The sequence below is a fragment of the Dermacentor albipictus genome, chromosome 6 (genome assembly GCF_038994185.2).
Source record: "Dermacentor albipictus isolate Rhodes 1998 colony chromosome 6, USDA_Dalb.pri_finalv2, whole genome shotgun sequence".
Lineage (NCBI taxonomy): Eukaryota > Metazoa > Arthropoda > Arachnida > Ixodida > Ixodidae > Dermacentor > Dermacentor albipictus.
The window spans coordinates 139,415,053-139,440,744 of NC_091826.1; the positions used below are offsets into that span (position 1 = coordinate 139,415,053).

Genomic DNA, 25,692 nt, shown 5'->3' on the forward strand with positions numbered 1-25,692 from the left:
CTGCGAAGCAGCACAAGCTGCATGCAGTCATGGCTCCTGTGTTGCTTATCCATGCTACTTTCATCGCCGGATAGCTCTTCTTGGACGAAAACTGAAATAAGCTAATCCCATGTTTGCCAGTAAAGCAATACGTGCACTCATATGCAACACAGCCAGCCAGCATTCTCACGAAAATAGCATGATCACAGCCACCACAAAATAGCGTCTCAAGGCAGGCTAGGCCTGTATTGGTTGTTCGTCTGCTTCTTGTATCTAGCCATGTAGAGGGCGCTCGTGACAGCTGTGTTTCCGCATGCACAACAGCAGGCATGGAAGTGCTGCTCCGATTGCGCCCTTTTGCGCCAAACCATTGAGCCGCACCAACTTTTGCCAAAAGACGAATTTTGAATGAATTTGCCAAACTTAGCAGGGTGTACATGTTCAGTGGCAACCACACAGCCATAGAAATGCGTTGACTAGCACTTAGCCCTGCAATCAAAGCCTGAGAAAACTGTTTCAGCGTTGTGTCTTTGGAATGTGGGTGTGTTTGGTGGCATAATTGTAACTAGGGGCTCTATTTTGGACATTCCATCATTTTCTTCGAGGCGTGACGTAGGCGCGACGCTTACAAAATGGTGCTGATGGCTCCGTGCTCCTCCCTTAATGTGACGCAAGCTTGGCGTTTTGCCTAAGAGACTGAAATGAAAGCACTGAACCTAAAGTTCTTGATAAAGCAAAACAGTTTTCTTTCTCAGTAAAAATAGGGCATCTAGATCAAAGCATGTGATTATTCCATTATCTGCTGCGTACAAGCCATCGTCTGCTTCATTAGCTGGGATGCGTTTCTCCGGAGAACACAATGAGTCATCGTATATTCGCACCAACGTGCTTGTTTTCTACCTCGAGACAACATGTTCGACCTACCAGTGGTGATGAGGGCACGTTCAGGGCTGCATTATTGCTTTAGCGTGAAACGCAAGTGACTCAGTCCCACTCAGCTGGCTGAGACGAATATCACTGACAGTGTTCCACGTGCCAGAGGTATCCGCTTGTGCGATGGAAGTGCTGGCGCTGCCATCCCTTGTTCACTTCGCTGCCTAATCGCACCATGTGAAGAAGCACCAAGGTGCTGCCTTGTGTACATTTCTTTTTATAAATTAGGAAGCCGCCATTGTCATAACCTATAAAGTAACTAATCATTAAGTAAGGTCATACAGTCTGCTCAGCATGTAGCTCATCAGTTTCGTTATTCATTTTAGACATTGATTTTGCACTCTATTGGTACAACTTCATCGATTAATGGGCGAACACCATGTGTGTGACATTCTAAATATTTCATACCTGCGCCAGGTTTGGTTTTTCGGGATGATAATGTGACACGCTGATAAATGACCTGCTTGCTTTTGTGAAACTTCTTTGTCACAAATATCCGATGGCAACCACAATCGTCTTTCAAATTTGCACTCAGGCTACATTATTTTCTTCCCGGCCACACCACACAAAATCAGGCTCTTGCCGCCGCAGTGCGCAAGCCAAGGATGTTATGTTTCATACTTAGTCAACCTTAGTGCCCAAATTGTGGTCATAATGAAATGTTAGGCAAAACCGCAAACCTCTGAAACTGCATTTGTGGCAACAATGCTCACGATGCAACTGGCGCAGATTGAGTCCACAAATTGTAATAAATCATTGTTAGGCGCCCAAAATATTGGTTGCTGTTATACATTGGCTTTATGGCGCCTGTGGCGGAATCGTGAGTAAACCTGAACAATTTTTACCTCATTATTCTTTTCCAGAATATCTTAGACTTTCTTCTTGGCAAGTGATGTGATATACTGGTCAACATGCAATGACCACTATGTCACTTCACATTTATTGTGCAGTATTCTGCTATCTTAACTGAAAGTCGCCAAAAATTAAAAAATGAACAGAGGGTACTGCGCAAACGGCATTCACTGTACCTTGATGGGTGTTGTTCATGGTTCACTTTGAATATTTCTCATTCATTGTGCATGAACACATTGAATTAGCTAAATTTAAAGATTTAGCTTTAGCTTTAGATTTAAAGATGATGTTGACAGATAACCGATAACAACATTTCAAACAACCTATGATTCATGAAGACTTTCTTTTTACAACAAAGAAACCCCATTAAATAAAATTTAAAAAAGAAGCCGCTGTGACTGTGACAACACTTCCGCACCACAAATGTTGCACCAATCTTTACGCAAGTGATCGTCAGTTAGGGGTACTGTTAACAAGCTGTCATGCTTTTTTTTTCAGCACATCAGTAGTTCTAAAATGTGATTACAATAAAGTCTCAATGTCGCAGAAAATCTGGTGTTGGCGTCATGGCTGTGTCAGCTAGCATACCTCCCAGGTAAACGGGAATTGTGTCATGAGCGCCACTTTTTCCCCTTGTTCTTGGTAGGCCATTATTCTGAGGGGAAAAAAAAAAAAGCTTGCTGTTATGAAATGGTTTTGTTGATGCACGAGGGAGAGACCGCCATCCCACTTGTCATCTGCAATGGGCTTGACAAGTGCGTGATTTTCTCGGCAGACGCAAGCGGAAACTAGCATGAGTTGCATTTACTGCTTCAATCTGTTTTGTTCTAACAGCTGTCATTTTCAGCCTCTTTCCTTTTGTAATGGCAATTTTTCTTTTGCATATGTGGTTGTTCATGTATTGAATAAATGCCAGCAGCGCATCACTGTTCCCTAAATTTTTCCCTATTCCGTTACGATACACGAGCCCACATGCCTTGGCATGTGCCTATCTATTGCATTTCGTCAGGACAATAACAGGCAGTGAATTGTTCTTTATTTTACCTATTTATTAGCAACTTTGGTACATCAAGAAGTACAATACACAAAATAATATTGCAGTTCTGACTATCTTGTACCCACAGTACAAACGGCACATTCTAAAGGCACATATACATAACAAAGCTTCTTACACTTTTTAAATAGCAAAGTCATGGCATTTTGCTTTGCATTTGAAAATCACACCAATGCAAATGAACGAAGTTATCTTTAACAGCACATTTGGCATACCCAAACACAAATGAGACAGAGAGTCGGCGAAGATGGCGTTGTCCGTGCTGGGCGTGTGGTCTGGAAAAAATGGAGGTAATAAGTCATATGCTTACACAGAACGCAATTGCAGGAACAAATTTCAGGACTGTTTCTGCAACACAGTACCTTCGATTCATGTACGTGAATTCTTACTATATATTGTTGTGGAAGTTATGATAAAAATTTGGCACAAACATTTAACAATCCATATTCTTATTTTAACTACTACAATATTGAAGTAACAGGTTTGGTAATACTGCTTTTACAACAGCTGTCTGAAAATACTGATCAATTTCTAGAACTAAATTATCTTGATCCATATATTTCTTCACTTGTCGATAAGGCACTGGCAGATGAGCTTGTTCAACCTCTTTGTTTAGTCCCTGTCTTTCTCATTCTACAGAATGCCTATTACAGGAAGACTAGCTCCCAAATGTTGTAAACCACTGATCAACAGTCTGTGAGCATTTCCTACTCTAGAAGAATTTGTGTTGCTTAGGGGGAACAAAAGTGCAGCAACACCAGAGCACATGGCTCACTAAGTGCCGACATAAGCACGTTTGTGCGTACTGATCGGCAGTGTGCCTTGACACGAAGGTAAATTTGCTCGTTCTCACGAAAATCTGCTCGTCCACTTAGTTGTCAGTTAATGACAGCGAACATCGCACATCACAAATAAATATCTATTGTGTATTGTGTATCTATTGTATTGGTTGTGTGATGCTATCAGAGATGGTGCTATGATCTGTAGCATACAAGGACACTGTGCGATAAAGATGGTCAGTTGTCAGTAGCCCACGGCAGCATTCACGTGTCCGAGTTTGCTGCCATCGCGCTAACGTGCCTTCGCGTTGCGACACCGCAATATCCAATACAGAAGAATACACAAGCAGATGTTTTTTTGCTTTTCTTTCTGTTTTTTTTTTTCTCTGCACACAACGTTTCGCTGCATAACATAAAATGCGCCCAGCACCATAGCAGACAACACAAAAATAGGGCTTGCAGTGGTTTTTGCGCCAGCACAGCGCTTCTTCAATTGGTTTCCACAACTTATGTAGCTTTAGGCACATCTAACCAAGAACAGGTAAACACAATGTCCTCTAACATGACCCCCTTGTCTGTGCGGCAAGCATTCTAACATCTTCACCAAAGATAAATTATCAGTTTTTATTCTTCCATGAAGCAAACAGCAAAGCAATTTTCATCAGCGGGTTCACTAGCACTTACTCGATTCAGCAGCTGCTGCCGATAGGTAAGTTCAATGTATTTACAAACCACAGACAAATGTACTGTGTACGGAATACCCTTCCTTTTGTCTGATAGCTGCTTCGATAAGGTTGGCGGCTATTTTCTACATAACGACTCCATAAAAAGCGTGCTTAGCTTTCATTTTCTTGAAAGCAAAAAATAAAAGTGGCCTTTCTGTACTTCCCCCTATTGGCCCATCATAGAGCCATGCGGAACTTCTTGTGTCTGTTCTTCTGTTTTTCGTACATCGCTGAAACACTAGCCGATACAGTAGCAAAATCTCGCAGCACACAGTAGAAGGCAAAAGTGTGCACCTGTGCAGAGAGCACCAGGAGCAGTAGAACAGAATGGCAGCCGAAGCAATAAGGGCGAAAGTGCCAATTATTGGCACTGCAAATGAAAGAAATAAATAAAGATATAGGATGCCGAAAAAGAAAATAGCCAGAAACCCATTTTATTTCTACTAAAAATTGCATCACGTTACTTTATTGCTATGTAGGTTGAAAAGATAAAGCCACATATGCAAAAGTTACTGAATTTTTCTTTGGCTACCTGTGTCATGGCGACGCTTTATTGCCAATAGTACCGAAACTAATCCCACTATCCAACGACTGTTGGCATCCTGTGAGCGAAAATTGCCATATATACAGTAGAACGTCGCCCATACATTTGGAAAAAAATGCAAGAAAGAATGTACTAACCGGGAAAACATACAATTTGAATCACTAAAAAATTTGTCAGACTCAACTATTGTTGACATCGACGTAATGCGAAGCATCGTGCGGATCGTTGCGACATGAGATGCCAACGGGTGTCGAGCTGGTGGTGCTCCGGTGGCCCGAGACGCATTTTGTTGTTTTTCTATTGAGTGGTGTTTTAAGAGGGCGACTGGAAACCAAAGCAAAATCAAGATGGTGGGTGATGCCGGATGCGGCCAAGGCGAAACGTGATGCCCTCATCGTGCCACTGTAAAACAGATAGGTGAAGATGCTTATCGCAATAGGTTTGCAGCAATAGCTGTGAATGCAGCGAGCGACGGCCCAGGCAGAGATTTGCTTGTACCGGACTAAGAAATGTGCACATTGTCCTTTTCACGTGAGACAGGCGGCTATATACTGTTCTCGACAGCATGTACCATTTCTTGTTCACATGGATCTAGCGTCCGGAAAACATACACAGTCGCAGTCTGCAACAGGGAACGGCGGCACGTTTTGGTTATCACCTGTTGAAAGCTTGCGCTATGCTTCCGACGGCACCACGCGTTGTGAAACGGATCAACAAAGATGGTTATCGCTATAGGCTTGGGTGTAATCACTGTGAATGCCACGTGTGACGACCCCGAAGAAGATTTGCTGGTAGGGAAATGAGAAACTGAGTGCGCGCCAGCGCTTTCACGTGAGACAAGTGGGCAAGCATTGTGGTGAAGCTGCCATGGCAGGCAGGTATATGCTGTTCTCAATCACGCGCGCCTAGTGCATTTTCTTTACATGGGATATAGCGGCCGGAAAACGTATCATCCGATCGCAGTTTGGCGACTTACTGAACACTGGTGCCGGAAAATCTTGTTTTCCGGGGATGTATGAACCGGTAAAAAAGGAGGACAACTCTGTTGGTCATTATTTGTGTTCTTGATTGCGAACGTTGGCGCCGGAAAAACGTACATAACGGAAATGTGTGAACAAGGTTCTACTGTACATACGAGTCATTTTAGTGATTGTTTTTAAATGCATTTTCCTGTTTGCTCTTCTTGTAGCGTGTGCCTAGATTGTGGGTAAGTATTTGCTCTCTTCACACTAATCAATCTTTCTTCAATCACTAATCAATCATCTCATAGTGGAACATTGTGCCGGAGTTGTCTATGAATATGACCCTCAAAAGTTTAAACAGCTGCTTAGTTATCATCTCAAAATGTGAGCTTTACGTGCCTTCGACTTCTGTTATTTTGAATCTGTCGAATTCGATTTTTAAGGTAATTGTGTCCCGGCTGGCACATATACATTTCTATTGGCCCAAATTTTCATTATTTTGTTCGTAAGATTGGCCCTCACCAAATTTCATTTCCATTGTTCATTTTTCATGCCCCTGCCACACAGGTAAGGTTAATGCCATTCGAAGTGTAAGACCTTAAGTTTCTTAATGCCATTATATTTCGGTCGCTGTTACATGTACATATTTAATGACATTAAATGTCGCGATTGTGACAGCTGCAGTGAAACAGTTTTCTTGCCAATCATAATACAATAAAAAGTTATGTAGGGAGCAAATGTTTAAGAAATGCCATGAGAAACATTAATGGGCGCATTTTATGTAATTTTCTTCATGAATGTCATTGTTGCACCCAGCCATAAGCTGGTTGAAGCTGAAGCTAGCTGAACAGCCAATCCATAGCGTAGCCAAAGCATTCATCATTAGCCTTGTTTATATCCACTGCAGGACGAAGGCCTCTCCCTGCGTTCTCCAATTACCGCTGTCCGGCACTAACCAATTTCAGTTAGCACCTGCGAATCTCTAAATTTCATCACCCCACCTAGTCTTCTGCCATCCTCGACTGCACTTCCCTTGTCTGGGCACCCATTCTGTAACCCTAAATGTCCATCGGTTATCTAACCTACACATTACATGACCTGCCCAGCTCCATTTCTTTCTCTTAATGTCAATCAGAATATCAGCTATCCCTGTTTGCTCTCTGATCCACACCGCTCTCTTCCTGCCTCTTAACATTACGCCTAACATTCTTCGTTCCATCGCTCTTCACATTGTCCTTAACTTGTTTTCGAGCATCTTTGTCAATCTCCAAGTTTCTGCCCCATACCGTATTTACACGATTGTAAGTCGACGCGAATGTAAGTCGACCCCCCCATATCGCGTGACAGGAAAAAAAAAAAAAGAGCATACCCTAGGGCGCATTCGACAACAAAAATTTATTAGTAGCTGACATGGTCACTGGACTACTCGTCTTCACTAGTGCTGCTATCGTCATCGTTGCTGCGGTCCCACAGCACGTCGTGGTCCAGCAAAATTTCACATTTGGCAAACGACCGCACCAGGACATCTTGTGGAACAGCAGCCCACGCTGAATGCACCCAACCACACGCAGGCTCTTTTGACAGGTCCGGTTGGCACAATTTCGCGGTCTTCTGCTGCCAGCTACTCGTTGTACTCACGGGGTGCAGGACCTTAAAATTAAGGCGAAGATGCGGGCTTGTTTCATGACTATGTCGCACTTCACTGGCAGGGACCGATCACGCATTTCAGCGACGTACGCCGCAAGCTTACCCTACAGCTCCGGAAAGCGTCTAGACTTCGGCACGTGGGAAATTTCTCACTTGCCGTCACAGGTGAAAATTACGCTTCGCTGCAGTCGCCACTCTCACACCACCCGTTCAGAAACATTGAAATTGCGGCCCACTGCGCAGTGATTTGTTTCTTCGGCGTAAAGGATGGCCGCCCTCTTGAACGCTGCTGTGAACGAGTGCCGAGCGATTAGTGGGCCTGAATACCTCCTGTAAACATGCTGTGAATAGCATTGGAGAGATCGTATCTCCCTGTCTGACGCCTTTCTTTATTGGGATTTTGTTGCTTTCTTTGTGGAGGACTACGGTGGCTGTGGAGCCGCTATATCTTCCAGTATTTTTACATATGGCTCATCTACACCCTGATTCCGTAATGCCTCCATGACTGCTGAGGTTTCGACTGAATCAAGCGCTTTCTCGTAGTCAATGAAAGCTATATATAAGGGTTGGTTATATCCTGCACATTTCTCTATCACTTGATTGATGGTGTGAATGTGGTCTGTTGAGTAGCCTTTACGGAATCCTGTCTGGTCCTTTGGTTGACAGAAGTCTAAGGTGTTCCTGATTCTATTTGCGATTACCTTAGTAAATACTTTGTAGGCAACGGACAGTAAGCTGATCGGTCTATAATTTTTCAAGTCTTTGGCGTCCCCTTTCTTATGGATTAGGATTATGTTAGCGTTCTTCCAAGATTCCGGTACGCTCGAGGTTATGAGGGATTGCGTATACAGGGTGGCCAGTTTCTCTAGAACAATCTGTCCACCATCCTTCAACAAAGCTGCTGTTACCTGATCCTCCCCAGCTGCCTTCCCCCTTTGCATAGCTCCTAAAACTTTCTTTACTTCTTCTGGCGTTACCTGTAAGATTTCGAATTCCTCCAGGCTATTCTCTCTTCTACTGTCGTCGTGGGTGCCACTGGTACTGTATAAATCTCTATAGAACTCCTCAGCCACTTGAACTATCTCATCGATATTAGTAACGATATTGCCGGCTTTGTCTCTTAACGCCCACATCTGATTCTTGCCTATTCCTAGTTTCTTCTTCACTGTTTTTAGGCTTCCTCCATTCCTGAGAGCCTGTTCAATTCTATCCATACTATAGTTCCTGATGTCCGCTGTCTTACGCTTGTTGATTAACTTAGAAAGTTCTGCCAGTTCTATTCTAGCTGTAGGGTTAGAGGCTTTCATACATTGGCGTTTCTTGATCAGATCTTTCGTCTCCTGCGATAGCTTACTGGTTTCCTGTCTAACGGTGTTACCACCGATTTCTATTGCGCACTCCTTAATGATGGCCATGAGATGCCCTCTCGGTGAGCGCATATTTCCCCCCTCATCTTTTAAGAGGTTCAATACTTACAAGCATTTGTCTCGCAAACCATATTTATTTCAAGGGAATTTTCCACGTCTCAATAATTTCTCTCGTCGTACTCGAGTGCTGATTGCCGTGTTCTAGTTTGTTAACGAAGCTTTCCCCTCAAGTCTAAATATTTTAAGGCAGTTTGTCGTGTGCGTACCATGGCCAGGCACGCTTATATCGTCTTCCGTTTCTCTACCACGGTTGCGCTTTAAAACCACGGCGCTGCAATTTTGCTTTCCTTTCCTTCCATCTTCTCCGCCTTTAAACTGGCTCTCTTAACTACTACACGCAGAGACAAAGCAACAACGTGTGCATTAGATCCTATAGATGAGATGAATATTTACCATTATTATTAGAGTTATAATTATATTCGAGTGCTGATTGCCGTGTTATATATAGTTTGTTAACGAAGCTTTCCTCTCAATTCTAAATATTTTAAGGCAGTTTGTCGTGTGCGTGTCATAGGCACGCACGCTTATGTCACGTTCCGTTTCTCTACCACGGGTGCGCTTTAAAACCATGGCGCTGAAATTTTGCCATACTCCATTACAAATGCAGTTGCAGCAGGTCCAGTATTTCCATGTACAGCGGGAGACCAATGAACTTCCTCATTTCCGCTGGGGTCACTTCTTTCCATGAGCCATCTTTCTCGCTGTACGTTAGTTTGTCAAGTATATGCGTCCATGCATATTTGTGGTGTTAACACATATAGTATAAATGACTCCGCCGTAAAGGACAGACGAAAAAAATTTAGAGCTCTTGTCAGCTGCTTTGGGCCTCTATGAAGCATAATCCTGAGGTCAATGCCTGGATCTCGCTGGGGTCAAAACTCTACACTTATTTGAGCTGGTGACAGCACACCGTGTCCAAATGAAGTGGACACACTATAAATAAAGAAATTCATAGTTCGGAGACTAACAGGGCAATTTAACTAGCCTAGATATCAATAAACAAAAGGAAAGCTGGAAACGAAATTTACCGGCGGATAACGGCGGATGTTTCTGGCTGGTGTGCTGAAGTTTCCTCTTTAGAACTAAACTCTGATGACACGACGTCAATGTCCTAGTCATCACAGCTTGAAGAGTCCAAAAGATCGCTTCTAGCATTGTCGGGATCAAGCAAAACTGCTCTCTTTCGAGCGTGTGGGGTTCTAGATTTCGACACCATCCTGCCGCCCAAGTGTACCTCAACCTATGAGCTCATGTGCTCTTTAAAGATTTCTGCCACATGATAAAGATGTGAACCGCGCAGAAGTGACAACTCTAGTTTGTGTACAATCACCGAGATGATACTACGAGTCTATGAGCGCGGCCGATTTTCTTTAAAAGCCGCTCAAAAGCGTTGATCGCCGGTGATCGATGCCTAGTGGCATGGTAAGGAAAGAGTTAATAGTGTGGATAGTTTTTAAGTGAGTAGTATAGAATTTGAATAGAACTTTGTAAAACAGCCAGAAGGTTATAAATAGAAAATAAACAATGTTTTTGCAAAAATAGGAGTTTCATTTTCGAAATCGCTCTTATTTAAATAATCTTTTTTAGGTGCTCTTCATCGTAAAAGCAGCGCAAAAAGACAGCAGCACAAAACTGATAAATACACAGGACAGGTGCTGAACTAACAACTGATTGGTTTATTGTGCACAGGAAGGGATACATACAAAAAATGCACGCCCACCCTCAGGCTACAGGTATTTGCCACACATTTCGAGGAGACTGATTTCACAATTGTACAGGTTGATAGATGGGTAGAAATGCAATGTTCATGGTTTTTCTTCATGTGGAGAGCTTCAATCATTTCACATGCTGTCTGATCCATGTGCATGCAGATGACATGCATTTCTTCAAAAACTAGTTTACTGCCTCATGAATGACAATGAGCTTACAGATGCTATGAAGGAGTGCCCTTTAAATTCTTGTTGTGCTGCATAACCTTTTGTTAAGGCAGGCGCCGGTCTGTCGAGAATACATTTGTGCATATGATAGTGGGATGTTATAAACAACACCACATTCACCAGTAACAAAAAACTATTACGATAATTGACCAAACACAGGTTTCTTTGTGACTGACCTTTTCTTATCTCATCTACGGTGGCTCAGGCTCCTCTGAATTTTCCCTTTGCTGTAAAAACATTTACGTCAAAACACTTGGTGATCTTATGCTGATGTGAAAGCCCATGAACATATGAGATTACTGCTAATTTCTTTGGCCTATTGGTGGGACTCGTGTGTGAACTAAATCAAGATGCGGACACTTTCAAATATTTCGGCAGCCTAAAGGAAATGCACAGTAAAGTTTAAACTGGGAAGCCAGCGTTCTTTAGGTGGGCTAATTGTTCTTGAAAGCTGTGCTCCATTTGATGGTAGCAAGATTTGCGTAAGGCAGAACTTAGAGAATTATAGGCAATACTATTTTTGGCTATCTTGGACTGGCTTGAACAATAGCTCAAAGGCGATTTTCCCAATTGCGGCGAGAAACACCCGCAGACGTGTTCCATCTTAAAATACAAACATAAATCCGAAAATCGAATACAACCTTCCTTAGGCAATCCACACCTCCATGATAGAGCAAAGCATGCTCTTTGAAAAGCTTTATCATGCGCTAAGGTGGGAAGTGCAAGGATTAGTAGAGAAGATAAGAAAATCATAAACGTAGCGAAAAATCTTTTTCACCAATCCTTGCACTTCACATTCAATAGCACGATCTACGACAGACAGGAATATATCACCGATGCAGATACCAGACTTTTGAATATCTAGATCACCATACCAAGTAACAATATGGCTTTGAGATAGAAATTTAGAAGTTCTAAGAAAGCCTCCACTGTGACACTACCCTTGTTCCTAAAAGCAAGTTCATCATTACATTCAGTAATGCAATATTTTACGGACATCATAAGTTTGTCATGAGGTATAGTGTAAAAGAGGTCCTCTACATCTAAGCTTCCTGCTGAACAAGAGCCAGGGTTCCGAGAAAACAGGTAATCAGTTACGTGATTAGAACTAGGGATTATAAAAGGGACCTATTATACATAGTGAAGGAAGGTGCTTTTGGAAGTGACTGGAATCTACATGTTGCCAGGTATGGCATTCAGCAACAATTCAGCGGAAAGGGATGTTCAGTTTGTTTTTTTCAGCAAAGAAGAAATTGAATATGTCCTCTTTTGCCTTTTTAACGGATGAGGCGAGACACTCAAAGCCAACCTCTAGTAAGAGAGTTAAAGCCTGTTTTTTAACACCAGCAGGATTGATTGAAACTGGGTTGAAATTTTTTTGACAGCACTCGCAGCTTTTTCAGCAAACTGTGCATCAAACAGGACAAAGAAACTTTCCTTGTCAGACTGTAAGAGTCCAAATTGTTTTGAACAAAATAGTCCACCAGAGCTCAAAGGGCCAACTACTGTTGGGTAGAATGTGGTCACCAAGGGCCAACACGTCGTTCTGGGTGAGATGCTTCTTTTTGGGAAGCAAAGTTGGACGAACACTGTCCCAAAGGAATTCCATAGAGGAATCCGTCATCCTACATCACTCAGCGCGAACACAGCGATGCCCACTCTTGCCAGTGTGGGGCAGGCAGGTGCATTTTGCACTAGGAGGGGGGCCCTGTAGTGGCATGAGTACATTGCCTCTAGAGCCGATGAAGAACAAGAGAGCTCACGTGCATGTAGCGCAGGAATAGAACACGTTAGCACGCTCGTTCTGAGCTGCCACGGCACCGTGGCTGGCCGGCCTGAAGAAACAGTGGCCACGCTGGCTACCTCTTTGTGCCACCTCCCACACATCCTTCTCATCCTTCTGTAATGAATGCAATTTGCATGTTTTTTTTTGGATTAAGAAAAATGGAGGCCCTGGGCTAATGCGCATGCAGGCCCCCTTTCCATATACTGTACCCCCCCCCCCCCCATCGCCTGCTACGCTACTGGAATGGAAGTATGCCATGTTTCATTTCAATTCCACCAAATTAAAAAGAATGAAGTGCGATCTACGGGATTATAATTGTTGTTATTATTGTAGAGAAACAACAAAACTTGCTTGAAATGCGTGCTGTTGTAAACACCAACACATATGTTCACTTTGTGATTAATCTGCATTGTTTTCAGCAAAAGCTAAGCTTTAAGGACAAGTTTAGTGCACTCAAGATGGACAAGAACGTAGAAAAGACAACTCAGCTCAGATGTCGATCCTTCTGAAGCTAGGCTTTGTTTGCATCACTAAGTTTAATCTCGTGAGGAGACGCGTGGTTCTATCCAAAACATTCTTTATTAAAATTCAAGCATCAGACTGCAGTAATCGTTATACTTGTTACTCTATAAATATGCAATAGACATATACAATACTTAAGGCAATACAAACACCATAAAAATGCACTAGAATACAAATGAAAATTACCAACTGCAATTACGAAACATTATTTGAAAATATTTTATTAAAGGTAAGACAAGCAAAAAGGACACCAAATAAATGTGGCATTATCAAAAACAACAAAAATACAGTTTGTTATAAGCATGCCTAATATCACAAGAAGAACAAACAAGAGATGAACAACGAAGTTTGCATATCTTGAATTACACTGCTCAGCGTTTCATTGGCAACGTGGAGGCTGGGAGGCGACACAACGAACTTATTGGAACTATTCATGTATAGCGCAAACAGTCCTCTTTTATAATAGCATCTTTGTGCCTTTGCTTTGGTGAAATCAGATATAGTCTGTTTGAAGGATAGATCACGGAGAAGGTCACTTTCAATGGACGTAATAGCAAGTGAGTTTACCTTGTCGTCAAGGAGGCTGAAACGAACATTTTTGTAGGTTTTCACCAACTTCTCAGCCTGCTGTGCCAGAGAGGCCTCGCTCCCAACTTCAGTCAGCATGTCAGCAATTTTAAGAATCCGAACCTTTCGCAGAGTTCAGTGTAGGCAGCCTTTCGTACTCGCAAAGCAGAGCCTAGACTGTCAAGTGCAACATTGTAAGTTTCTACGATAAACTTTTTTCTACCTTGTAGCGCACTATCACTTTTTCCGTTTGGGTGCTTACTCAGGACGATGCGTTTGCCCTCATCCTGATAACATTGATTGGTGCTTAGCATGCATGCTCTCTCTTCGAAGGTATCAAAGAGAGGTCACAAAGAATTAACAAAGCATTTTAGAGAGCACACCAGGTCTACAGCAGTTAAAATTTCTAGGCCTGGATTCTGAAGTGCTACGCTCCTTTTGTCAAAGCGCTCCAAGATTTCACTTCAAAAAATCGCCATGAATGCAGTCTCTAGTTTTGTCATTTTCTTGAAGAGAGAGTGCACTTAGTTCCTAGTGTCACCGTTTTCTTCCTCGTTCTTTGATATAGCTTCAAGGCAACACAAGACTGCATTGAAATTTTTCAGAATGGGCTTACATTATTCAGCGTGTCTTGACCACGTGGTCTCAGAGAGACTTTTCAAAACAAGCTGCCAGCCAGTTCCGCCCATGCTCTCCAAAAGATACCTTCATCGCTTAGGCGAGGCAGCAAAGAACACACAGCCTCTGAATTACAGTGAAAAATTTGACTGCCTCAAGGCAACTGTCAACGCTACACGCGGCAACTAAGTTCAGTGAATGACCAGCACACGGTACGTAGACTGCCAATTCGTTCAGGTGTTTGATTTGAGCTTGCAGTCCTTTGTATTTTCCTGACATATTACTCACATTATCATAAAGCTTGGCCCCTACAGTCATCAATTGAGATGCCATTGGTTGTCTTTGGGTGTGCAGGAATTGCAGTCGTTTTCTCAGCCCCGGAAAAATTTGCAAGGCTCTGTAAGCGTGTAAACGCGCCTAAATCGCATAAGAGTTGTTGTTCTGTCGGGCACTGAAAACGGTTTGTGACGTGCACAACGAATGTGGTCTACCAAATTCCCCTGTCTTGTGGCAGTAAATATGTAGGACAGACGGGCAGGTGCTTAAACGATCGACTAAGAGAGCATTGTAACAACGTCCGCAGCACTGTACAAGGCCACTTGGGCATCCATTGCCGGGACTGCGGCTGCGTGCCATTCTTTGAAAATACTGAAGTTTTAGCAAGACACAGCTCACAGCTCACCCGGGAAATTGTGGAAGCCGATTTCATCAGAAAACTTGGTAGTATTTGCTTTAGTGCGCCCTCAATCGCACTGACCCCTGGTGAAGTCATGTATTTAAACAGATAGAAATCGTAATGCTTTATTTTTATTTTTATTTTTATTTTTTAGGTGACCATGTTCTTAGTTCAATGACTTGCTGTTAGAACACCCCATGTGACTGTCGTACATTTTCTGCGCATGCCTCTTTTTGTATATATACACACGATGTGGCAACGCAATAAAATCTTGTTGGAAGTCAGCGCTGTGTATGTCGTCTATCACTGTTCTTGTCCTTCGCGCTGTACGTTATTTTTGATCATGAATTACCAACTAGCCCAAGCAACCACCCTAGTAAACGGAACCTTTGGACTCCGAGTACATTAACCAGTATTGCTCGTACGCCTCCCCATTTACAGCCTTTCGCACGAAAAGATGAGGTGACATATAGCGTTTCTGTTTTGTATTGCCTTTCGGAACATGGAAAATTTTCTCCCTGATTTTGAAAATACTATGGCCCTTTCTCAAGGCATTCACTCCGAAAGCTGTCAGTAATAACATCCGGCCACTTAGCAGGGTCATCTTGGGTACTAGGCGCAAAAACACACACGACACAAGGAAGGAGACGGGACAGAGCACCACTTACAACTGCTTTTATTTGGAGGCACACCAAACACTTCTATACCCGTCGTAGACGCAAGGACTACAATCACATCAACATTGATATGGAAGCGAACTGGTTAAATATTTCTTTTCAGCCATATATAAAGATATTGACGGCTCGCTGATGCACATGCTTCCTTTCTTTCTGATAAAGAAAGCTTCAATTACTTCCCGAGCTTTTTGATCTTTACTTTTTGCCAGAATTCGCGCCCCTGCAAAACATGGCTCACAAGAACGTGACGGGCAGGACTTAATGTGCTTGGGAATGTTTGGCCCTTCTTTATCTTGCTCTACATTTCGCTCATGTTCCCTAATTCGATCGTTAACGCAGCGCCCAGTTTGCCCTATGTAGGAGCGGCCGCATGAGAGGGAGATTTCGTACACGACGCCTTCGGTGCACGTCATAAACAATCGCGCATGCTTGGTGCCGCATCCGTTTTTATCGTCTCTTATTCTTTTTTTTTTCCAATACGAGAACAAAGGCAAGGCTTCCTAGCTTTCGGGGAGCTGAAAACACAAGTGGCACCCCATGCCTGCTAGCAACCTTCTTTAAATTGTGGGCCATCTTGTGTACAGTGCTCACGGAATGAAACGCGTCAATTTAGGGCTAAGTAATGCGCATACTTTCGTTTCAACCAGTTCCAGTTCGTGTCACGTCGACGCAATTCTGGCGCGTACATCCAAGTCCTCGTCACCTTTGGCAGCCAAATTCCTTGCGACATTACATGGTGGTCTCACGTACTTTGCACATAAGCATGGTTCTACTAAATGCTCCGTGTCCCATTTCATTCCGTGAGCACTGTACATAGGGCACCACCACAGGCCTCACCACCTCATCTCGATGGGGATCTTCCCCAGCTCTCACAGCCGCACTCTTCATTTTTTGTAGCAGGCTTTCAGCGACTGCCATCACAATCGAGTCGGGGAATCCAGCTGAAGACAGCCTGGTCAATTGGGTTTGGAAGCTAAGCTGCATCTTGTGAGGGCACGATTTTCCGAGGGCGGATTGCAGGCAAAGTGAAGCTATCCCTTATTTTATTAATTTCGAATGGGCGGAGTTGTATGGCAGAATCCCTTTCTTTGCACGAGGTGCATATGCCCAACAAACGCGATCCGCACAAAATTCAATATTTATATCTAGAAACTGTTGGTGGTTTCCCTCCGGCACTTCAATGGTGAATTGCAAGCCATTTCCATGTTATCGGAATATGGATAAAATATCATGCACATTCTCTTCGAAGTTCAAACTTCCGTCCTTACTAAAGAATATAAAAAAATCATCCACGTATCTAAAAACTTTAAAAACCTGCCCAGCCGGTAAAACCTGATGTAAAACTTGATCCATTTCTGAGAGAAAAATATTACACAATACTGGCGCCACACAGTATCCTATACAAATGCTGGCTTTCTGCAGAAAAAACTGCTGGTCAAATGTTATAAAAGTCGATTGCAAGTAAAACTCTAAAAGAATTAAAAAATCGTCAGTGGAAATCCCCGCATTGTTCTGAAAGGAAATGGGTTCGTTTTTTTCTTATACACTCACGGACGGCAGTAAACGGGGCCTTGTGAGGGATAGAGTAGAATAAATCCACCACAGCGACGGAAAAGGCACGCCCAACATCACATTGCGATTTTAGGAAGTCACAAACTTCGTCAGATTTCTTTGTATGAAATGGGTCGTCTACTTCAAGTGTACTCAAATGTTTAGGAGAAAATACTCAAATGTTTATTTAGAAAATAAGGAGAGAGGGTTTGTCGTGTTATCTGAAGGTAAATTTTACGAAAGAGCTGCGCAGGCACTATAAAAGAATTTTGCGCCTGTCAAAGTTAAAGCAACTAGAGTTAAGAGCAGAGCTGTTGCACTATGTGAGGAGTTTGGGTTAGACTGTCTTGGCAAACAGATAGAAAAAAGCAAAAATAATGCCTTGAAAGCCGCCTTTTCAGTAAAAACACATAAGCAAGGTATGCCGTTTCGAACAATAGTCACGGAAAAAGGGTCGTGGCAGAAGGAACTAAGCCAGTTCTTGTTGAAACATTTGAGTACACTTCTGCCATACGACTCCGCCCATTCGAAATTAAGAGGGATAGCTTCACTTTGCCTGCAATCCGCCCTCGGAAAATCGTGCCCTCACAAGATGCAGCTTAGCTTCCAAACCCAATTGACCAGGCTGTCTTCAGCTGGATTCCCTGACTCGATTGTGATGGCAGTCACTGAAAGCCTGCTACAAAAAATGAAGAGTGCGGCTGTGAGAGCAGGGGAAGATCCCCGTCGAGATGAGGTGGTGAGGCCTGTGGTGGTGCCCTATGTACACAAGATGGCCCACAATTTAAAGAAGGTTGCTAGCAGGCATGGGGTGCCACTTGTGTTTTCAGCCCCCTGAAAGCTAGGAAGCCTTTGTTCGCGTATTGGGGGAAAAAAAAAAGAATAAGAGACGATAAAAACGGATGCGGCACCAAGCATGCGCGACCGTTTATGACGTGCACCGAAGGCGTCGTGTACGAAATCTCCCTCTCATGCGGCCGCTCCTACATAGGGCAAACTGGGCGCTGCGTTAACGATCGAATTAGGGAACATGAGCAAAATGTAGAGCAAGATAACGAAGGGCTAAACATTCCCAAGCACACTAAGTCCTGCCCATCATGCTCTTGTGAGCCATGTTTTGCAGGGGCGCGAATTCTGGCAAAAAGTAAAGATCAAAAAGCTCGGGAAGTAATTGAAGCTTTCTTTATCGGAAAGAAAGGAAGCATGTGCATCAGCGAGCCGTCAATATCTTTATATATGGCTGAAAAGAAATATTTAACCAGTTCGCTTCCATATCAATGTTGATGTGATTGTAGTCCTTGCATCTACGACGGGTATAGAAGTGTTTGGTGTGCCTCCGAATAAAAGCAGTTGTAAGTGGTGCTCTGTCCCGTCTCCTTCCTTGTGTCGTGTGTGTTTTTGCGCCTAGTACCCAAGATGAATTGTAACCAACTCGCCCAACAAGACGTCCTTTTTAGCAGGGTCGCTTCAGAGAATCTCGCAACGTACCTCTTGCTGCGGGGGTGTCTGTACTTCTCTGTCGCCGCAACGAGAAGCCGTCTCATTTGTCCTCTTGAGACACACTTTGTGGGTGGGAACGTGATTATTTGAAGCCAAACTAAGAGGAAACAAGTGAGTCGGTTCTTGGAGTGTTGTTTCCTGGCGCTCGTCAGTAGAAGAAGGCTCATCGGGGAGGTTCGGCACATGTTGATCAGCAGTAGTAGAAATCGGGCGAGGCTGACCGGGAGACCTGTAGCTCTGTGGCAGGGGCCCGGCCGAGTAGCATAGACGTTGCTGACTTAGCAACAGGACAGGGCTCGGTTAGCATCGGTTGCTCAGAAATATGGACGACCGAGGTTGGCACCGTTTTCACAGTATCCAGACAACCAAGATGAGTCAAACCTTGCTTCTTGCCAGGAAACTGTGGTGATCGAGTTGGCAAGTCCTCCACAGAAGCACAGTCGGTAGTATTGGGAGTTTGACGCGGACTCTGGGTAGAGCGATTATACTGCTCTGCGGACACTGCATTCAGTAGGTACTTTGTCATCTTCAATAGCTTCTTTTCACGCTCTTCTCTTTCTAACTTCGCCTTTCATTTAGACACACCACTTTGATGCTTCCGACCGAGCATTTTCGCATGAATGGATACTAAGTGTTCACCGGCCACTTCGTCAGTCAGACGCGGCTGCAGGTGTCCAACGGTGGCCGTCCCGATGACTGGCGCACACTGCCTGAATGGTCTGTGGCTGGCCGGTGTGTCCCCCGGGAGTTACTCAGCGGGCGGGCTTATGCAAGCTTAACTGGCGGCTCGGGGCTCAATCGCAGACCACGATCAATTTCCCTTTATAGACGCGCGCCGCGTCTGTCTGTTACTAGCACCAAAGCAAGCGTTCACATATGCATAGAGTTCCTTGTACTAATTCTCTCCTTCTCCGTACAAACTCACTCCTCCCATTCCTGTCTCGTCTTCCTATTGGGTAGGAGCAATTGTCTGTTCTGAGAGGTTTTCGATTTTTCTTTCGCCCCGTCAACGCCAAGCATGTGAATGAAGGGGAGAGGGTGACTCCTAGCGTGGGTGAAGTTACGTGCCCTTCGTCGCCTGAGTCATCTTTTCCTACTTCTTTCTGAAAAGTTCGGCAGCCAGTCTGACCTACTTTTTCCGTGAAGCACGCGTGAGGGTATGTAGCCACTACTAGACAGGAATGGGCCCTGGAGACAGGCCTTTGTGTCCAGCTCTCCAACTTCCCCCTTCACACTTCCACAACCCAGCCCGAACAGTGAACATTTCATGCCCCACGGCACGTGGACAAAAGCATGTGGGACGTCTTCTTTCCTTTCCTTCCTAGACTCTGCCATCAGACTCATCATCATCTGCTATCGGACTCATCCTCCCCCACCCAAATTGCCATTACGGTAAAGAAAAGTCAACTGGGAGGCACTGTTGGGTACTGTGCACATCCTGTTGGGTACTGTGCACGTCCTGCAGCACATTCTTTCTATGAGAAGGACAGCGGCGGAACTATCTAAGAGGTGGAGGGTGGCATGGTGGTGACGAGGAGCGAGGGAGATTTAGGTCCTTATCCAACATTACATGTTTTAGGTGTTTTTCCCTTGCCCCTCCTCTCCAGACAGCACTGGACAGACGGACTGACAGGAAACCACGAAAACTCTTCCAAGCAAATGCACCTCGCTTCGTAAGAAAGAGGGCCCCACCAAGGTGACGGGGGATTGCTGTTTTTGCAGCTCGACATGCTCTCCCCAAATGATCAGGCTAAACGCATGCTGTTACATTAGGTGGGGACCCCGTCTGCTCATTCTGGTTCTCTCGCTTCATACTTGTTGCTCGAAGTTCCGTTGCTTATGGCTCCTTATACTAAGCAGGTTAGAATAAATGGGCCTCCTTCTCCTACTGTGCGAGGTGAGACCCTGGGCTGCAGCCCCCCATAGCCCCCCCTTTGATCCAGTGCTGATTATGTATCCCTTGCTTTACTTTCGTCTTTGTGGCCTGTCATCTTGTTGTTTATTTCTTCTTTACCTTGTCCTTATCTCAAACCAGCTTTTCTATCCCTTCCTTCCTAAAGAGTAGGCAGGCATTGCACGACTCTTTGTGACAGTTGCCAGCCTGCTCCTTCCCTATTTCCCTCAGTGTGTATGTATGTGTGTCTTTATATCAAATAATAATAATAATTTCTCTCAGCAGTACCTGCTCTCAGTACATGGGTCATTCATGTTTTCTCCTTATCAGTTGTGATCGGAGTGAACTGTGAACGTTTTCTCGAACAATCATTCGCATAACGTAGTACATGGCACATTGTATGATTTTAGCAGTTTTATTCAAACAACCAATCAGTATACACGGAAAGTGATTGTCAGAGAATGCGTTCTCAGTGCTGAGATGAGAATGACTCTCCTGTGCATTTCCAGTGTTTGAATAAAATGCTTGCATTAATACAATTACTGCTCCTACTCGTATTCAAGGTAACTGTGAAAGTTTACTGTATGTTTTCATTACGAATTTTGACGCATGAAACATTTAATCAGTTGTCATCACTGCTCACATCAGCAACCACATACCCATTTTGCTACTTGCTAAATCATCTGTGTTTCACTCACGTCTTTCTAAAGATCAATTCACGTTTTGAGATAATTACCCATTCACACTGAAAAAATTTCGCAACGAGATATTGCACATAAACTGGCATCTCGTATATAACGAAAAAGACTGTGACAAAGCGTTTGAGTTATTTTCTTTTTTTCATTTTTAAGAGTGCTTGCACAGTTATTTAAAGACAAAACAAAAAAGCCATAAAGCATGCAATCCTTGGATTACTGACAGTACGTCAAAACTGATAAAACGAGAAGATGCTCATTTCAAACAATTCCTAGTCTCAAGAGATGCAACATATTTAGCAGAGTTTTAAAAATTCCGGAATGAAGTTAAAGGTATTCTAAGGGTAGTGAAAGTGCAATATTTTGAGAAAGTATTTAATGTCGAAATGATAATGCGAACCGGTATCACCTGTAAAAAGCAAAACAGTGTAATTCATGTAAACAATCAGCCAGAGAATATAGAACAATTAGACATAAACAATGAGCCAAGATCAGCCATGGCATTGGCTGACACTTTTAACAATTATTTTATGTCACTGGGGCGCAATTGAAGATCGTTGTTTAAAATGCACATTCAGTTTGTGTTCAGTTTCATCTCACATGATTGGCCTAGGTGGTGCCGATGTCATCAGCCGCACCCGTCAGTGCGGTCCAGGCCAATCGCATGACGCGAAACTGAACGCAAACTGACCACTTATTTCGAACAATGATCTTCAGTCACACCCCTTGTGAATAGTTCCTACAGTCCTCGTTGCACAGAATACATAAATAGAAACATCGTCGAAAGTACATTTCTAAGCCTCACTAACCCTCATGAAATCTGCAGCACGTTTTTAGTTTTGAAAATAGTAAAAGTTGCGATATTGATGAGTTGCAAATTTGCCCAGCAAAGCATGTGCTAGACTTAATCTGTCCTGTCTTGGAGCTCATGTGCAATCTTTCTTTGACAAATGGTATATTTCCTCAGCGCTTGCAAATAGCGATAGTAAAAGCACTTCTCAAGTCTGGCAACAGAACCAAGATCTCAAATTACAGGCCAATATTGATCCTGTCCATTGTTTCTAAATGTCTTGAGAAGCTGATTAATACATAAATAACCTGTTTTTGTAAAATGCACGATGTAATTACGCATTGCCAGTTAGGGTTTGGATCAGAGAGCAAACGGGTATAGACAATATTCTAATTGACATCAAGAGGAAAAAATGGAGCTGGGCAGGTCATGTAATGCACCGGTTAAATAACCGTTAGACCATTAGGGTTACACAATGGGTACCAAGAGAGGGAAAGTGAAATTGAAGACAACAAAAGACTAGGTGGAGTGATGAAATTAGGAAATTCGTGTGCGCTAGTTGGAATTGGTTGGCGCAGGACAGGGGTTATTGGAGAACGCAGGGAGAGACCTTTGTCCTGCAGTGGACATAAAACAGACCAATGATGAATTAGGGTTTAGAAAAGGTCGTTTAACGGAAGTAGTTTATGCAAAAAGAAATAATTCTGCGAGGCTTTGAAGACGAATTTAGTTACTCTCGGCGTCTTTACTTATTTTTCGATGGCTTTTGATACTAATAATCTCAATACCCTACAAAGAAAACTTTACATTTATGGCTTTAGGGGAACATTCGTGAACTTAATTCGAAGTTATTTGCAGTACGCTATCAGACCATCGTCGTAGGTAACCACTATGCTTTGCCTTTACAGTAAACATCATTCATACGTTTTGGAATAAACTGTGAGAAAAAAATTTACTAACCAGGAAAATGTACGATCTGAAGTAACTAAAAAATTTGACAGACTCAACTATTATTGAAATCTATGTAATGCCGCGCGGGTTGCTGCAGCACGAGACGCCGTGTGCATCAAGCTGGTGGTGCTCAGGCGGCCTGAGATGTGTTTTGTTGTTTTCCTATTGCGTGGTGTTTTAAGGAGGCGACGGGAAACTGAAAAGAAATAGAGCTAGTGGGCCATGTCGGATGCTGCCAAAGCAAAACATAATGCCCACTTTGCGCCACCTACAGCAGGGAATAGTGGCACATTTGTATTGTTGCCTACTAAGAGCGTGTAGTACACTACCAATGGCACTACGTGCCACACGCTGTAAAACAGACAGGTGAAGATGCTTATCGCAGTAGGTTTGTTGGCGATAGCTGTGAGTGCGACGTGCGACGACCAGGGTGGTTATTTGCTGGTATCAGAATAAAAAACTGTGCCCGTCGTCGTTCTCGTGTGAGATGGGTGGCTAGAGACCTTTTCATCGGGTGAGGAGGAAAGGGCGTGTGCCAAGCCTTTCCTCCTCTCTGGCTTGTACGATCCAGCACAGCACTGCATGAAAGTATTGCTGTCGCGTGCTGTGGAACGATTTGGAGATGTTTTGGCACGTACCTAATGAAATTTATGCAATGGCCATTCTACAAGGTCGTCTGGGAACGTTTCGATGCATCACTAACTACCATATGTGGAAATATTTCTTGGGGATGCAAACATGTGATGCACATCATCAGCCTGTCATGTGTCACTATCTCGAGGGCGCGCGGGTGTTACGAGAGATGGGGTTGGAAGATACAGAGCAGCACCGCAAACAGATTTTAAATACACTCTACCCTAAATTCAAAATAAAACTCACTCAAACTAAAACACAATGAAGAAATACAAACACTTATGCAACCTACTTAATAATCACTAAACATGTCCTTACTACCGGCTACTTTAGTCCTTGGCATTGGCTACGCGAAAGTCAGGCCACCCTAGCCTATCGCTGCGACACTACTAGAAAGGACCGTTCTTACTGACTTAAATTTTAATTTGTTGTCACACGTATCTTCCGAGTTCGTAGCGTATCGGATCTTCATCATAGTCGGTGTTCTTGCCGACTCTGTAAACATTGCTGCCTTGGTGCTGGCCAGTCAACTCGTCCGTCTCTGGTGCCGGCATCTCGAACTCCGTCGGGGACATGGCACCACTGCCTCACCGGTTAGGCCTAACTCAGGGTTCCGCCGCTACTTCTTCGAGCGCCAACAAGATGCCCCGAGGACAATCGTGCGTACTGGTCTGCCTCTGAAAAAGGATCCTTCCTGGAGTGCCCAGCACTACCGTGAGAGGCTGTAGCAGGTCCAAGGAGCCTCACTCGAATGTCACCGAGGTCGACAGCCACACCCTGAACCGCCAGCATTGCGGACTTGACCGGACCTCCATGGCTCCCGTCAGCGGTGCGATGCTGATGCTACAACCTTCTTGGGCCAGAGCCACGTCGATAATCCCAGCTCGGTGCCACTTCTCCCTTGATCACAGCTCGGGTCAGGTGCTTCGAGGGCTTATGCCGTTCAGATCGATACATGCACATCGTCCTCTTTTTACTTTCTGCGCCGCATGCCTCTTACGTATGACACAGCCGTGGTGTGTGTACATGTTGTGAACTATTTTGAGTGTAGTCTGTTTTGATTCAACGAAGAGAACCGGCATCTGTGTATTGCCAGGAAATGGAAAATCTGCTCACAATGTGATCGCTTGGCGCAGGAACTAAAACATAAGAGCGCATACTCATGTACGACTAACCTAAGGCAACCCCAAAACGTCTAAGCGCCAGGCACTATCAAATATTTGTGATACACCGGCATTGTTCACACACATTTCAAGTCTAGTAGACCTGAAATCACTGTGATATGTCCATGCTAGCCTCCTGTATGAGCCCGATGGCACTGCTCAGCGCATCGATCGCTGCGGTTGGTGAACCTGCATAATACGTATATAAGCTAAGGGCTTCGGCATTGCCTTTTTTGCCCTGTAAAGCCCTAATATCCAAGAGAGATTGCATAACAAGAATCTGACGGCTATTTGTGAGGAAAAAATTTCTGTAATACGTGTGAGTGCATCATAGAGAATGGGACAAACAAAACTGGAAAAAAAAGAATCAGTTGTCATCCTCTTTCTAAAAAAAAGAAAAAGAGAGAAAACAGGCTACTGCACAATAAGACTTCGCATGGTCATGTAGCACAACCTTTATTAATCTATAAACATTCATGTCACAGGCTTGGATCATGCGCTATATAGAGCAAAGATATCTGTAATCCAGCATCTACATCTGCTCCAGCCGCTCGCACAGTTAGTAAAGTGTTGCTTTGCTGGACAAGTGTAATTCACACTGTAAGGTATGCTGTTATTACTGACCAAAACTATATTATTCATGGGTGCAGACAGCGTCCACTGAACCAAGTAGTCACGCAATGTAATCTACAGCTATTAGTTTGAATGCTTCTCAAAGTATAACAGCACAACTCTTACCGTAGAAGAACGGTACCCACAGTGTTGCGATCATCGCGTATGTTTCATTGCTCCTAAACAGCAGCTTGTAACTAAAGCAGAATGCAGATATA

At 43.8% G+C, this 25,692-nt stretch overlaps 1 protein-coding gene across 8 annotated transcripts in view; it reads left to right on the forward strand.

Annotated features, from left to right (window-relative positions):
* The window catches only part of LOC135896110 (G-protein coupled receptor-associated protein LMBRD2B), a 390,673-nt gene that overhangs the window by 192,289 nt on the left and 172,692 nt on the right, over window positions 1-25,692 (forward strand). For 7 of the 8 annotated variants that reach the window (XM_065424449.2, XM_065424451.1, XM_065424453.1 and 4 more), the window contains one exon: window positions 6,056-6,073. The exons of the other annotated variant lie outside the window; for it this stretch is intronic. In XM_065424449.2, coding sequence (XP_065280521.1) covers window positions 6,056-6,073 — 18 coding nt within the window. The remainder of the gene's footprint in view (window positions 1-6,055; window positions 6,074-25,692) is intronic. 8 annotated transcript variants of the gene reach the window in all.